Source organism: Netta rufina, assembly GCF_964035555.1.
Source record: "Netta rufina genome assembly, chromosome: 5".
Classification (NCBI taxonomy): Eukaryota; Metazoa; Chordata; class Aves; order Anseriformes; family Anatidae; genus Netta; species Netta rufina.
In genome coordinates, this window is record NC_140128.1 from 4,042,931 (window position 1) to 4,056,704 (window position 13,774).

Sequence of the window (13,774 nt, forward strand, 5' to 3'; positions counted from 1 at the left end):
CCTGTATAAATCTGTTATAATCCAAAATAACCACAGGATCCTGAGTCCTCAAATGGTTAGTACAAATAACTTCAGATGGACCAGACATGTTGCTGAAGGACATGGTGTATGTGTTTACTTTCTGACCTCTCACATAAATGCTGTCAGAATTTTGCTCTTAATTTGATTTGTGGCATTCCATTAACAGTTACTCTGACTACCAGAAGAATAATAACTAATGATTCCCAGACTCCCAGCATTGTAAAATGAGGACAGGCACTGTTTGGCAGAACAGATATTGTACTTTACTATGGACAGGAACTGTTAATATTAATCAAAGGATATCTAGTCTAAAATGACTGAAGCTAATGACTTCTTGTTCTCAGGCTAACCATGCTATTTACAAGTAACATGCTCTTCTGATTCTGATTACTAATAATCACATGCTAGATATGTGATTTTCTGTCTTTCAGAAAGAAAAATGATGCTCTTGATTGACCTTATTTTCACGTATTCTTAGTGCTGAAATTATAATGTTAGGGGTTAGAAATAGGATAGCAAAAGTTCATGGATTTGCCTTTTGATTTAAGCCTTTACAAGGCTGGACATGCAAGCAGTGAATGTGTTCAAAATGCGAATTTAATTGTGTGACTTTCAGGGCTTAATTATTCAGGGTGTCACTTTGTGATGGAGAACTTCCTTAAGACCATCAGTAATAGGAGTAAATGAGTCACACTTATTTCACCTTGAATACGTGATGTTACTGTGATGGTTTTGGACAGTGATATGTTTAACAGGAATACAGACTGCTAAAATTCTCCTAATTTTTAGCTTGATAAACATGCTGTTGTGTTGAATGATGGAGAAATAACTTAAACTGGAAGGTTTAACAAGATGCAATATCATTTTCTAGCAGAAATAACATCTTTCTTAGGATGCTAAATGTCGTGTTGTGCTTCAGAAGCTTCTCTCTAATGCTACAACAGACTTGAGCAAGAAGAGGCTCCCAGCAGGGAGCTCTTTTAATGCAGGAGGAATCTGCTCTTCTGGAACCAGCAACTTGACAGCTCCCAGCTGCACTGTGCTGATGAGGCCTGGTGTAAGTTAGGATGAGACTCTTTCTTTAACTTACAGGTGGGCTAGTTTGTGAGCTCTCAAAGCTGTTTTTCATGTTCTGTATCAGTTTCTAGCACCAGTACATGGGATTTGTGTATGAGCAAGTTACTTCTTACAGGTATTTTTTTGGCCCTTTAGGTCATTACCTCCACTGTCACTGCTTTTTCTGTGAGCAGTGCTTATACGCTATTACACATGTGATGTTTTGTTTTCTTATTGTGAAGTAATTCTCTGAAAGATTTGGCTGTTTTTGGTGGGAATAAAATGTGATTTATGGTGTGCTTATCTTACATGTATATAGCTAAACATGAGGAAATAACATCTTAAAATCTAGTTCAGTGTTGACAGGACAAAGAGAAAGATGAAGAAGACAAAGAGAGGCTGCTGTCTTGAATACATCTATACACATACGCTATCTACCAGAAGAATTAAATATGATCATAAGTTATTCAAAGTGATGATGCAAGTGTGTATGCAAACATTTACGTGAAATAGTATATAATTTATTAAAAAAATGGATTTATAGAAGTCCAAGAGTAAAGCTTGTATTATTTCAGCACAAATGTTTTACTCAGGCCTGTACAAAAATAACCAGAATTAGAGTTTACAAGGAGTGTTAATTTTTTGGTATATTTGCCTAGGCAGCATCTCTGGCCAGATCTGGGCCTGATCCAGTGTGTACTGAGAGCTGGTGGGGAAAAAAACATTAGCTACTTTTGTTGTCTAGTAGTATCTATAAAGTTGATACATTTGTGTTTTGTGTATGTGTATAATGTATGCACATATACATTTTCTTAACATGCATTTGCTTATGCTCACATCAACTTGGGCTTAAAGAAACATTCTGTTTGGTGAAAATATTGGTAACGTATTTTGTTGTTGTTCCTGGAAGATAAGTGACCTCTAAGTAGGAGTTGATCATGTTTTTAAAGGCTCTCAACCATAATGTAAATGTGTGTTTTATGGGAAGACAGCCTTTAAAAAAAAGCTGCATTTTTGTCATGTTTCTAATTTATAGAGCACAATGAGATGCAGCAACCTAATTTATGTCTGTGTACATTATGTCACTGATCACAAGTAATGGAATACATCAAATGCTCTGATTTGTATGTATAGAAATTCTGTTAGTGGGCTGAACTAATGGTGAAGCAGCTTTAGCTTGCCAAAGGGAAGCTGTTTGTTTTTGCATTGGTAGCATAGAAGATGAAACCTGTGCCTTATGCTGCACAGGAGGAGATAGACAGGGTCTGCAGAGTCTGGACTTCTGTATGCTGAGAGAAAGTTTGCCTTTCACATGACAGGAAACCTCATGCTGGGGATGAAGATTTTATGCAGACATGTTCATCTTTTGATTAAAGGTTTTTCCCCAAATGAAGATAGTCAAGATCAGCTAATTACAGTAAATTGGATTCTGTGATTATTTATATTTGGTAATCTCAAATGTATTTTGAAAAGGCAGAAAATAAACAACCTGCTATTAAAAGAAAAAAAAAAAAAAGATTATTTCTTCCAGTTAGTGCTGTCTATACAACATATACTATATGATTTAAAACAAACAAACAAACAAACAAAAACAACCAAAAACAAAACAAAGCAAAAAACCAATAAACAAACAAGCAAGCCTGTTGCTCAAATCAGAGTATCATGGGAGCAGAAGGATGCATGCTAATATTTTTTTTTACTTGGACAAGTGAGAATTCAGTTAGAGTCTATCAAGTATTGGATGCTGGTGATCTTCTAAAACCAAGGTTTAGCGATATTTAAATTGCCCCCCAAAAAGCAAATCAGATTCTTCTCACATGCATGTAATGAAGTATATTTCAATATTCATTAAAATTAACTTTGTTACTTCCAGGAAAACTTGAGGGGGTAGGATGGGTATAACATTGCCCAAGTTACGTGGTGCAGCAATGGGCAGAGCATGTTGAGTGTGTTACTCTGTAATATTTTTGTGTTTAGGACAAAGTTTGTGGGACTTGGGGGGCAAAAAAAAAAAAAAAAGGCAAGGACATGCATTAGCAACAAGATTGGTTTGCTATGAAAGATGCTGAGGACTACTCTGTGTCAATTAAGAGCAATTTGTAGTGGCAAATTTCTTAAATGCTGGCTGACTCAGCTTGAAGAAAGTAGCCAGTAACAAAATGGCAGTTTCACAAGTGGTTGCATCAAAAGTCTTTTCCCACTGTTGGTGACAGAAACAGCATTAATTTCCTGTGTATGTTCTCTGAGTAAGATTCATTGATTTTTTTTATTTTTATTTTTTTTTCCACATCCAGGAAAGCATCATTTCCCCACTGTTCTTTGCCTCCTCCAGATTTGTTCATCTCCTTGTCATTCTTGAGTCATGGCTTAAACTTCTCCTTCAAACATTTTGTATTAGTTCTTCCTGTAGCCATGTGGATGAGTGGGGATTGCTTCACCATTTCTGTAGACTAACTCAGCTCTGGTTTCTGCTCAGAATATGCATTGATCTATAGTGGGTAATGCCCTAATGGAAGATGGGGCTAACTAAATGAAGAGGGCACCCTCTTACTTCTTTCTAGTACAGGGGTTTTGGATGCTTATCCTGGCCATGGTATAAGGGGGAAACATGGAGGAAAATGTATAAAGTGTTTTGAACTAATAAAAAATGAAATTGTGTATCATGGAGGAATCTAATATTTCGATAACTTAGACTTCAAGGGTCTTTCTGTAGATGTAGTGTTATATGATCCTGAAATCATACAACCATGCACTTGCTTTCTGTTGTAATCTTTTATTTACATGATAACCTGAACAATTAGTTTTACTAAACCAATTTTTCTCTGTAGTGCTAGTTAATGCAACATGACTTAGAAACGATACTAAATAATAACTGTTTACCCAATAATGCGTTCAACCCAGATGGCTCTGACCTGTGCAGTAATCCAGGAAGTTCACGAATATGCAAAACCCTATGTTTCTTATGCCATGAAATGTACTTATTGGCCTTGGTTATCTGATGGAGTTGTGTAATAACCTAAGGTAAAGAAGCTTTTTGAATTGTTTCTGATGAGAACTCCACAAATCAGCAGGAGAATGCCATGCTACCCTGGACTGAAGAGGCTTGAATTTCCCTGGGTTTACTAAATGACTGTTTTCTTTCTAGATTCCAGCCTATGGAAAAGCATACATAAGAGGATAAATATGGCTTTTAAGGGTGAGGACCACTTAGATTCCCTTCCGTTACCTGTTCAGCGGTAAGTGGTATACTCTTTCATGCTGACTTGAATGATAAAATGCCTCCAGGGCTGCATCTGCACTTTTTTTTTTTTTTTGAGGATCCAAAACAGATTAAAAAGTCATCTTAAACTCAGTTTTAAATAATGTCCATACAAAATCTTGAGAATGAATGTGAAGTCCAGGCTGCGTTTATCAAGGGATTTTCAAATTTGTATACCTGCAGTGTGGTAAGTCATGACAGTGAATATGCGGTCAGCAGTTTAAATGGATGAGCACGTTTATGGTAGAGATACGACTGTAGGTACTGGGTTGGCTCTTTGTAATGATGGAACTCACTGGCACCCACTATACTCTGCAGGCTGCTGAAAACTGGAAATACCTGTATATATTTCTTGAATGTGGCTTGCTTTCTCTATTTGTAACTGTGGTAATGATATTGAAGTTATAGTATAATCTCTTCAGACCCTGAGGGTGACTGGAAACACTGGTGACTATACTGTAATAAATTGTTTTTTACAATCTGACTGCTGGCTAAGAGCTAGTATCTGTAGTATAGTTTCATGTTTAACTTAATGGAGGCTGCGTGAAAAGGGAAACATGGATAATGAGTATAGTAAATTTGTGTTCTCTTTGAACTACAGTCTTGACAGGTGGCACAACTGATTTTTGTGGCTGCTGAACACAAGGATAAAATCAGAAACAAGACTGATTTTCCTTTTTTTTTTTTTTTTTTTTTTTTTAGTTGTCTTTCTTCAGGCCAGGTTGTAAGTCTTTCCTGTAGTCTACTGGCTGCTGCTACGTGCTCTCGGAAGGCAGTGCTTTTCTTCATGAGGAATTTGTTATTCCTCTATTTTTCCCAATCTGAATCTTCCAGTAGATATTTTCATAATGCCATCAAGTTTATAGTCACTGAAGGACTACTTCTCGAATGTCTTCTGGAAGACATTTTATGTGCAGGAATGTAGTTTGGGGACCCCATATACCAAGGAAATCAGTATTGGATTCTAGCCAAAAATTGCTTTAGAAATCAGTGAGTCCTAGGAGTCCTGGGTAGCCAGGTGTGGCATGGACTGATATAAACAGCAATGAGGTGTCCTGTCATTCATTAGTTTAATTTTTTCCATTGGATGTAAATGTGGAGTATTGTTTCAGAGGCACACAGCAGAGGAATCAGATTAATGACTTTCACTTGGAAGAGCTCAGGCTAACCTAATGATCAGATAAGGTACCAGATAATCTGGAGTAATTTCTTAGTGGTAACTACTGGTTTCTGTAACCTGAATAGGAGATTAATAGCAGACCAATTGCTATGCAAGAACTCCTGTTGCAAACTGAGCTGGTGAAGTCTCATTGGAGTGGAAAACTAGCTGCAAACAGGACCAAAGGCAGTAGGTCCTGTGGGTGGCTGGTCCAGCTTGATGCTGGGAAGTTTTTGCTTGCATGTTCCTAACTGAGGGTATTAGCTGCAGACTGCCTATGCTAGCAACTGGAAATGTGGAGTGGGAACAATATACATGGTGCTCAGATATAGCATCATCGCAGAACTGGAAAAATGAATTTGTAGTTTAGAATCCTCTGGAAAGGTAACCTGCCTGCAGGTCAGTTCCCCTGTGTGCAGGGAAGCAGCAGGACACCACAGTGCTACACGAACAAAAATGCTTTACATTGACTCTTCACTAAGATGTGTCTTATCACAAGAAGTTATCTGAAGAAGTCCTGTGTAGCAAGCACTATGTTCTGACAAACTGCTTAGTTCAGCAGGGCAATTTTACATAGACACATAAAATAAGTAAATACTCTCTTGCCCCGGGTGAATAAAAACCTATTCTTTTCCATGTTTATTCTGAAAGATAATATATTTTCTACTTGAGCAATGCATCAGAGAAAGTCCATGTAACAAGAATGATGGGTAGAGGGAAATTGTCTGGTCAACAAACGAAGATGTAGGGAAGGCTAGAATTGAAAATGAGAAAATGGATATTTACTGTAAGATTTTTGCGGAAAGAACACAGACTGGAACAATAAAGTCCAGGAACTGTACAAAATGTTTTTCATTTTGAAAACCCTTAACATAATAGCTCTTCTGAAGAAATTGACTTTGTGTGATTAAGTTATTTATCTGGGTTAGACAAAGGAGTGGGCAGATCCTATAGGAATTTTTAAAGGATTCAATCAAGTTTCAAAATGACTAGTGAGATTCAAGGATCTGCTGTTGTTCCTGTAACCATGCCTAGGATGTATGCCTGCCTTGGCATTCCGGTTCATGCTCATGGTTTTTGTGAGAGGGGCTTGAATTAATTTATAAGAAATGTGCTGCTGTGTCCTCTCAAAGGAAAGAGGAAACTCAAATTCAACTAAGGTTAGTTAGTGCTGTGTAGCACCACGGTTGTTCCTGGCTTCATGTTTAGCTTGGAATCTTTTGAGAAGTAAAACCAAATACATCCTCAGGCAGCAGTATCTGTTTTCATAGGAAAAATGTACCATATACGTACAAGCAAATTCCCTGTGTTTCCACAGCAGCAATTGAAGTCAACAATTATCTTGGCTGTATGAGGAGCTTAGAACTGGGACCTGAGCTGATGTGCTTCATGAATTGTTGTTTACATTCCTCTCTTCTGGACTTCGTGGGAAATCACTGCTTGTATTGGAAAATCTCTAGAGTACTGACTCACTATTCTAGTAGCTTTCTAAAGTACTGTCAGACCCACCTGTAATTGACATCTAGACTGTTAAAGATGCAATATTGAAAGATATATCCTGAAGAAAAACAAAATTACTGGTACAAAAACTTTGTTTCACTGAGTCAGGAAATCGCAACTTGTGATGATTTTTTCTTAGAAAACAATTGAAGATAGTTCTATTAATAAAAACAACAAAAAACACCTAGTTAGTCTCTAAAAGCTGTCATTAGTCCTACATGAAGCATGACCAAAAAGAATAATCTGTTGCCACTAGTAATGTCCAGCTTAATATGGCATATGAATAGTGTATATTCATTAGAGATGTATATAGCAACATTCTGTAGTGTTTTGGTATAGCTTTTGGAAAATATTCCTATTTACTTGCATCTATTGAAATTGATTTCCCACATTTCTAGTGATTTTTTCTAGATAGGAAAGCCAATGTTAAATAAATCAATTTTTCTTTTCCGTCCCTCTCCTCCCCTCCTTTGTAATGAAAGTTCATCAGCCTTTTCGTTTGCTTAAAATTAAAACTTAATGTACCATTTTTTCATGGTAATCATAGTTTCTTGTACTTTCCATGTTGCATAGTAAACCAAAATTAACCTTTGTAGTACTGAATATAAAGTAATTGAGCTAAACAAAGTACTCATAATGAAAAACAAAATAGGACACTGTTTTTGTTTTCCTGGGTTATGTTTGGTTAGCTATTGCAACTGAGACAAATTCAGTATGATCGGACATATTTGAAAATAATGCTTTTTAAATATAGGAGGATTGTTCATAAAAAAATAGGTATTTAAAAACAAAACCAAAAAGAATTTATCTTGCTGAAAAAACTTTAAATTTGTTCTATATGACCATCAGTCACTCTTGAAAATGAAGTGTGGGTGGATTCTTCCTTAGGGTCCAAAATGCTGCTGTACTGCTTAATACATTGTCTAAACACTTCTACTGTTTAAAAATGGAAGATGATACTTTCAACTTGCATAAGAGCAAAGGCAGTGTTGAATATTTAAAGGTTTATTTTTTGTTAAAAGTGAATACTTTGAGGACCAGAAAGATGAGCCTATTATGTATTTATATCTAGGATTTTTAAAATTGTTTTAATACTATTATTGTTTTCTTGAGGAAGTTTACATCATTATTGGTATATATGATTTTTTTTTTTTTTTTTTTCTTTTATCACTGTGCTTCAGATGAAGGAGGTGAAGCAGAGAATCTAGACAAGTCTTTCAACTCTGGGTACTTACAACTCTGGGTACTTACAGTTAAGACCTCTGAAAATCACTTCCTTTATTTGATCCCCTGAAGTTGGAAAAGTTTGCCAGAAGGGACTTCTGTGGCAGAGCCAAAAATGGAATCCAGGTTTCCTGTCTCCCAGTTCTTAACCAAAAGGCAGTCTTTCCTGCTTTTGTTACTTTTTTTTTTTTTTTTTTTTTTTTTGTTGAACTAAAGATCTGAGTCCTATGAAAGAACAATATGAATGAGGTCACTCCATGTGTATTTATAGCTTCACTCTGCTCTTTAAATTGTGCCATGTATCTGCAGGTGTTCTGATAACTTTCCTAAAGGATCTGCTTAGATGTCCTGTTATATAAATTAGGATTTACATGCCTTCTGCCATTAAGAATCTATTAAAGTGACAACCATCTGTTAAGAAACCTGGATTTATTACAGTAGGACTTTTGGCTTTTTTACCATATATATATACATTTTTACCATATATATATATATATACGTGTGTATATATATATGTAATTTTTTTTCCTTTTAACATTTCAAGGAATTAAAAAATTATTTTTTGTTTCTGCATGGCAGGTAGTGCTGGCTGGAGATCTGCTCACTGTGCATGCATGTTCATTCCTCTCGTGAAAGGAACTGTACAAGCTGTAGTAACTGTATCTAGTCTGTACGCTGTATCAGATGTGATGGAAATTACTGAAAGAGGGTAGGTTCATAAAAGGATTTAAGAAAAATTCCTTTATAGGGATAACTTTACAGTGGAAGCAAGAACATAGTCAATGTAACACAAATATGGCCACAGAACCCAAACCTTTTTCTCAGCAGTAGATATGAACCAGATTACCTTCTCATTACAAACTGCAGGGAATTCTCATCGGATTGTTCACATTAAATTGTGGGTTTTCATTACACAAATAGAAAACAAATGCATCTGAGCTCTAGGACCAATACATTCTACCCATGAATTGATGGGAACGATTTCGTCTTCTGCACCTCTAACTACTTTGCTGATAGCCCAATAGGGAAAGAGCTATTTATTGAATTGATGCTAGGAAAAAAAAAATATCACAAAACTAGAATAAAAATAGCATTTATTTGGGCTGAATTGTTATTTTGATGGAGTGTTTGCCAAAAGTTGAAAACTGAGACTTAAAGCAAGTGAAGTCCAGAATTATGCTGTAGAAACTGCAGTGATTTGACTTGTTTTCCTCCCAGATCAAGATGAGAAACATGCAGACATTTATGGAACATATAGACATATAAAATGAAACTAATAGAAGTTTCTAATGGAGTTTTTTTAAAGGAAGCTACATTCTCAACCAAAACAAACAAACAAACATAAAACAACACCAACTTGTAAAAATACTCCTAATAAGAAAGATAATGTAAGGATTTTTGGAAAGCAAGATGCATTTTTCCTGCTTATAAGCTGAATTATTTCAAGGACTACACCTTGGATTTTACTTCTAGAATGTCACACGGCCTCTGTACAGCTGAGAAGAGGTTTTAAGAACACTGAACTTGAGGTACAAGACACAGTCTTTCAATGTCTAATGTTGCATTCACATGTTCTTTATTAACAAATGCAACACCACATAGGGCTTCGAGGCAAAGAATTTATCATCCTGTTGGTCTTCCTTCAATAGTGTTTCTTTTTATACAGCTAGCCAATGACCACTTGCCACTTGTATTCTGCAGGTGGCAGAATACAAGATCAAGATCTGTAGGTCTTGATGCCATATGATCATGAGGCCTTAAACTGAAGTTCTGGTTTGTAGTGAGTTTGGGGCAGCAACTAAATTTGATTGCATGTTAGTTCATTGAAATATTGTCAGTTTCACGTGCCTACTTTCTTAAACATGTAACCCTCAAGTGAGTGATTCTTAGGGATGTGACTTCTGTGAATTAGTCTGAATAGAAGCTATTCACTTTTATCTCAGTCTGGTCTATTTTTTAACAGTATAAATCCCTGTTAGCTGCTACAAAACACCTTTCTACTTGCTGTAAATCTGCATAGTTTCTTCACTTTATTATCATTTCTGTTATTAGTGCCAGCCCTCACAAGACTCACCTCACTTTTCCATCTTTTAATAACACCTTGACTCCTCAAGAACCAGCAATCTGTTTATAAGAATGCACAACTTTAAGACTGCTCAAGTTCATAATTATAAAATATTGTTTAAATTGAGATACTCTAAATGCTTTGTCTAATTAGTGTTTGTATATGTCCTTACACTGCTTAAGCATCTTCAGTAAGTTCTGAAATCTTTTTTTTTTCATGGCTTTCTCTAGTGCCTGCTGCTAATAATAAAGGACTTGTTCTGTATTTCTGGCTTTTCCCACCCACGTCTGCAAACTGAACTTCCTGTCAGATAAGCACTTCTTGTGAAGTGGAAAACAACATCTGTATTTCCTATTTGCATTTTTTAGGCTACTTACTGTTCATAGATCTTGTCCTACTAATCGGAACCCTACATTCCCTATAATTGTTTTTATTTGGATGATGTCATGAACTCGTGTCATGGCTCTTTAAAGCATTTAGACAAACACTGTAAGAAACTCTAGAGAACAAGTACACATTTTTTGTGATACAAGAGCTGAGAGTTGAAGGTTTTCAAAGTTCATTGTGCTTACGTGGCTCTATGAATTGCTACTCCATAAATTAAACAAAAACAAAAAAACAAACAACAGACCAAGAATGTAATGCTTGCTATGGAACAGGAAAATGTTTAAAAAGCTTTTTTCTTAGCAAGCTGTAGGAATAGAATACTACGGAAGAGAGGATGGTGCTCTGCCAGTAATGCTATCAAGTTACCTACCGGTGACAAGGAATAAATTCAGTTAGAACACAGATCAAGGTACTGATGGTACCTCATTTAATAAACCTGTGTTCTTTTCGTTTTACTTGGTCACCCTAGAACAATTCAGTGAAGAATTGTATAGATTCAGAAAGAGAGCTTGCCTCACTATGAAGTAAGTATTTTTGTTGTTAGTGTCTTATTCTACCTGTAACAAAACTGAAAGCCAGGTTGTTCGCAAGGGCTTTGATGGCAGTAGCTAAAACAGGTATGTGTATCCGTATGCTGCTTCTGGGAAGGATTTTCAGGTGTTGGTAGTTGACTGGATTCAAGGGATGGTGTTAGTAAAGTAGTGACTATTGATTTACCATCATTTTGTGGCCCTCGGGAAAAATATGAACTCAACTGGTTTTTTCTTTGAATACATGGGTAAAATATCTCTGTTCCTATATTCAGGATGTTAAAGTGTAGGTCAGCAGTTTAGCTCACAGGCAATAAAAATAATTGGACTTCACTTGTACTTTATGCATTTTTGGGGTGTGCAAGTCTGCCAGAATGCGAGATTTTTTCCTAACCTTTTCATTCTGATGGTTTTATCACTACAGCTTTGTATTAATTGTATATTATGCTGCAGAAACATATTATATTACTTCCCAGAGCTATGCCGTATAATATTTTATGTTGAACTGTATTAGTCACAAAAGAATTTTGGCTTTTAACCTGAAGGGAATTTGAGTTTGTCCATTATAATAATTGTGAAGTTGGGGTGACTTTAAAATGTGAACAAATTGATGAATTTTAACCATCTATTCAATTTGCCTCACTAGACCTTTTTTCATTAATGTTGGTATTTCGTATTTGTGGCTTGATGTTACTTGGGAGCATTTTTTATTTTAATTGATCAAGCATCATCTTTCATCCTTAATGATAGCTAAGAATTCAGCCTGGATCCCTCTTGTCAGGGTCAAGAGCATGTTTCATAGTATGTGATGCATACTGTGTAGATATCAAACTAGTACTGCTATAGCCTTTATCATAAGTTTGATTATTTTCAGAATGCGTATTTTGAAATGTGGAAATCTGTAGAAGAGACTGTCTGTTTGTATATTAGAGGAGATAACAGACCCCATCTGCCTGGTGAATATCTTGTGTGTGGGAATTGATATCTTTTTCAGAGAGGACTTCATATTAATGTCTTTAAAATAATGGAAAAAGAACTTGCCTGAATGTTAGGTTATCTGCCAGTCACAGGTGGTACTTTCTAACTGTATTTTACTATATTTCATGAATTTTATTGTGACATCGGATTAGTAATCCTGTCAACTATGGACCCTAAAACTAGTTATTCTAGTCATTGTTTTATGGCTTGGACTCCGCAGTTTGTGCTTTTCAGCACTCTAAATTTTTCCTGGTCCTAACAAGGCCTTCTCAAAGTATTCATATGTTTTTTACTTGTGTTCTAATCTTCGTTATCCTTGCTTTTCTGTAGCATATTTCAGAAAAGCTACTTATCAGGTTTACCTATATACTACCACTATGTTGGATGCCTGTGCTGTTTTCACAAGACGGTCTTGCTAGTTTCTTTTATTCCTTTTTTTTTAGTTTCATTTTGCATGTAGGATTTTCTTTCTTGTTCACAAATCTGACATTGTGAATGATACATTAGTTGATTCAAAATCTTTTGATTTCTTTTACTCTATGAAATGTTTCTACATCATTTTGAGAGTTAAGGTCTTGACAGCTGTCTGCTTTGTGAAGTCTTCCAGTAATGTAGATGGATACTGGAAAGTTTGTAGTACATTACTGGTATGGTGAGAAGCTTGTGATTTTTTTTTTATTTTTATTTTTATTTTTTTTTTCTTAATCATCAAATATTTTTATTTCTATTGCCATCTTTGTTCTTTAATCCAAAATTGGATTTCAGCATTTCTTGCCTATTATAATGTTGTTTTACATTTATACCACTGTAGCGTTAACATTCTGCTCATTAGTTCACAGGAAGTGTCCCTTGCACACCCCACATTCTTATCCACCCTCAACCCTCCCTCTCATCTCTGTTCCTCCACAAAAAAAGACAAGGTAAAAATAGACTGGAAAATGTTTGGTTTTGGTACCATCTTAAGGAATACAGGCATCTTACTCATATGTCAAGTCTTGCCTATTTGCCACAAAGACTTTAAAAAACAACAACTAACCCTTTCCCACTAAATACCGTAATAGTTAAATAGCTCCTTTGAGATGCTGTTGACAGTAATGTTGTGTTACATTAGAACGTTACTGCCACGGGAAGCTGGTAAGAGCCCCATTCTTGAGTTTCTATATTGTTTGTGTCAGCTTTCTGGCAGTAAAGAATACTGAGCCTGGATTGCAAGCATGCTCCCTCTGAACCCAGTGCATTAGCTGTGGAGAAGGAACTGCTCCTAGCAATTGTGGCTAAGGAGGAGAAAGGTATGCAGAGTAACAGACACTAGAGCACTGAAGGATCCAGACCATCATGATAACTTGGTATCTTTTGACATGCAAGACAAGGAAGAGTTGGAGGAAGCAAGAGAGAGCTGCATCCCACAGCATGCAAGCCTGATGCTTGCATTTGGCCTCATGCAGTCACTGAGCAACGCTGCTGCCTGCCTGGAAGTGATGCTGTGTTTAAGGAAGGATTGAGGCTGATCTCCTGCACTGTCTCCTGGGTGTAGGAAGGAAGGAGCCAGAAGTGGTAATGCTGGCATTGGCAGGTCATACTAAAACTAACTGGAT

At 36.2% G+C, this 13,774-nt stretch overlaps 1 protein-coding gene across 1 annotated transcript in view; it reads left to right on the top strand.

The window, feature by feature from the left end:
• INSC (INSC spindle orientation adaptor protein) overlaps positions 1–13,774 on the top strand; it is a gene marked incomplete at both ends in the record, with an annotated part of 118,381 nt that overhangs the window by 20,015 nt on the left and 84,592 nt on the right. The window contains one exon of the mRNA XM_084288381.1: positions 4,223–4,313. Within this exon, the coding sequence (XP_084144507.1) occupies positions 4,223–4,313 (91 nt within the window). The remainder of the gene's footprint in view (positions 1–4,222; positions 4,314–13,774) is intronic.